This window comes from Tarenaya hassleriana, unplaced genomic scaffold (assembly GCF_000463585.1).
Source record: "Tarenaya hassleriana unplaced genomic scaffold, ASM46358v1 Cleome106, whole genome shotgun sequence".
NCBI lineage: Eukaryota > Viridiplantae > Streptophyta > Magnoliopsida > Brassicales > Cleomaceae > Tarenaya > Tarenaya hassleriana.
In genome coordinates, this window is record NW_010960850.1 from 96,650 (window position 1) to 99,619 (window position 2,970).

At 47.9% G+C, this 2,970-nt stretch overlaps 1 protein-coding gene across 1 annotated transcript; it reads left to right on the top strand.

Moving 5' to 3' along the window:
• Positions 1-1,171: 1,171 nt before the first annotated feature.
• LOC104805008 lies at positions 1,172-2,746 on the top strand. Its single transcript, XM_010529403.1, has 4 exons — positions 1,172-1,576; positions 1,632-1,827; positions 1,919-2,195; positions 2,245-2,746. Exons 1-4 carry the CDS (start codon positions 1,172-1,174, stop codon positions 2,744-2,746), a joined length of 1,380 nt encoding a protein of 459 aa, XP_010527705.1.
• Positions 2,747-2,970: the final 224 nt, after the last annotated feature.

Genomic DNA, 2,970 nt, shown 5'->3' on the forward strand with positions numbered 1-2,970 from the left:
ACGTGAGGAAGAAGAGAAGACCCAAGGGGAGGTATCGGAAACATTTCGGTAGCACAGACACCAAGCTAACAGAAGTGCGAATCATGAATGCCAGAAACGCAGGAAAAATCTCGCCGGAAAAAGACCAAAATTGGGCGGTCCGAAGGAGAGTGGTCCAGTTTGCTTCGGTGAACCGTTTCTCACCGTTTTACGTAGAAATTGGTATTTCTAGATTATTATATAAGGGTAGGAGTAATGGGTAGAACATTAGAATAAAAATTGGTGAGCACAAGTAGCGCACTTGGGGCGACGACGACTTCGAGGAGACAACATCGTGTACAGAGTTTCCTTCTTTATATGTTTTGAACTATGGAACACGGTTCCTACATTTGTACGGTTATACTCTTTTTAATTCGAACATGTGTTGTTTTGAGACTTGACTGTTGTTTAATTCCGCTATGTGATGAATATTAAATGGTTTTAAAATTCTCGTATTTTGGTTTAGTATTATTTTATTGATTTTAGTCCATGTGACGCATCCTGTTTACGGGAATCGGGATACGGGTGTCAAAACTTTTGGTATCAGAGCAACGTTCCTTCCATGGGAAAAAAACGACTCACTACCTTAAGGTATTTACAATGAAAATATTTTCAAAAACCATGTCCAAAGAAAAATTGTTTGCAAAAAACCGTACATAATGATGTGTTGTCTGTCGTCAGCTGCTAATGCTACTTAATCGTGGTGTAGTGAAATGGCGCCACGATGTGCTCAGTCTACGACGAGAGACAACAACGTCCCTAACCATGTTCCCCAAGCTGCTGAGTTTAGGGTATTTCGGGAGGAGATGCGGAACGAATTCCGTGTATTCTAGGAGACCATGATGCAAACCTTGTTGGCATATCTCCCACCTCCACCCCCAGCGAGAGGTCCAGAACCGAGGGGGGAGGATCTACCTCCACCGCCACCTGCACCGGCTGTGGCAGGAGACTATTTGCCGATTGTTCGGGAGTTGCGGGCCATGCATACTCCACGGTTTGAAGGATCGCTAAATCCCGAGGCTGCAGAAGAATGGCTGAACATGCATGATCCAGGACTTGGAGTATGTCTAGTGCCCCCGTGCTATCGATCCATGCTAGGAGCGACCATTTATCCGGACAAGCTCGACACTGATGGACAAAGGTGACACAGGAGATGTCGGATGGACATCAGTTCACCTGGGAGGAACTCAAAGGAGAATTTGAGAAGAAATACTACCGCCGACAGAATCAAGAACGCCGCCTCACTGAGTTCTTGAACCTACAGCAGGGGAATAGAACAGTCCAGGAGTATGAGGCAGAATTCATACGTCTGCTAAACTTTGCATCGCACCTGGTACCCAGGGAGGAGATGAAGATTCAGAAGTTTGTCGCTGGATTGCAACCTTCGCTTCGCATAAGTGTCACGCTTCACGAGTTCCATACCTTTGGCCACTGCATTAGTCAATTGGAGAAGGCAGAGAAGACAGAGCAGGAGGAGAAGGAGGATAGAATCCGCGACCGTAGCCCTTCCCTACGTCACAAGTACCCGACCTCTGGGGAAGACTGGTCAAACTGGCTAGTACCGTAGCCCTTCTCCACCACCTCGAGGACCATCGGTTTGCTACCGGTGCCAGCAACCAGGACACTATGTGGCATATTGTACGGTGAGACTAGCAGAGCCGCAAGCGCAAGCGGCTAGACCACCACGGCCTCTGTCGAGACCTGCAGATGGAGCCGAAGGGGCCCCAAGAGTTTATGCTCTAGAGGCGGAACACGAGATTCAGGAGGAGGAGATTCATCTCGATGGAGCCGAGGCAGATGCGATCGCAGGTACCCTTCTATCTATACGGGGGTAGTATTATTGTTGATGCGGGACAATCCATTGTTTGTTTGAGTGCGAAGATAACAAGAAATATCACAGGTATCCTTCGCTTATACAGGGTGCCCTGTTATACATTGTTTGACACTGGAGCGACTCACAGTTTTGTGAGTATGAACATAGTGGAGAGAATCGGTATAGGAGACATCGATCCGATGAGTAATTTTACAGTGTGTACACCGACAGGAGAAGCACTTACAGTTCAAGAGACCTTGCGTGGTGTACCTCTCGACATATGCGATCGACAATTGACAGCGGATCTTATTGTGGTACCCATTGGAGTCTACGACCTGATATTGGACATGGACTGGTTCACGAGGTACCATGCTCATATCGACTATCCCCAGAGGACGATCTGGTTTCAAGAGGACTCAGGAGGACTCGAGTTTAGAGGGGGGAGCACCATCGACGGACCCAATTGTCTCAGCACTGAAAGCCGAGAAGATGATTAGGAAGGGCAGCGAGGCGTTCCTAGTGGTTATCACGGTTATAAGGAACCGGAGAGGAGATTGGAGGACACACCTGTTGCTCGAAAATTTTTCAGATGTATTTTGGGATGATCTACCGGGAATACCGCCGAGCGGGGAAGTGGATTTCAGCATTGATGTGCTACCGGACACAGAGCCGATCACTAAGGCTCCGTACCGGATGGCACCGAAGGAGATGGCAGAGCTGAAGAAGCAATTGAACGAGCTAGTGGAGAACGGGTTTATACGTCCAAGCGATTCACCGTGGGGAGCGCCAGTACTGTTTGTGAAAAAGAAGGACGAGAGTATGCGTCTGTGTATTGATTACTGCGGGCTCAACCAAGTGACAATCAAGAATCGGTACCCGTTGTCGAGGACTGATGAGCTACTGGACCAACTGTAGGGAGCCAAGTGGTTCTCAAAGATCGATTTGCGGTCGGGGTATCATCAGATATGATATACAGAAAACGGCGTTTCGGACTCGATATGGACATTTTGAGTTCGTAGTCATGCCTTTTGGACTCACGAACCCACCAGCGGTCTTCATACAGTTGATGAACATCGTGTTTATGGACTACTTAGATGAGTTCATCATCGTCTTCATCGATGACATTCTCATCTATTCGC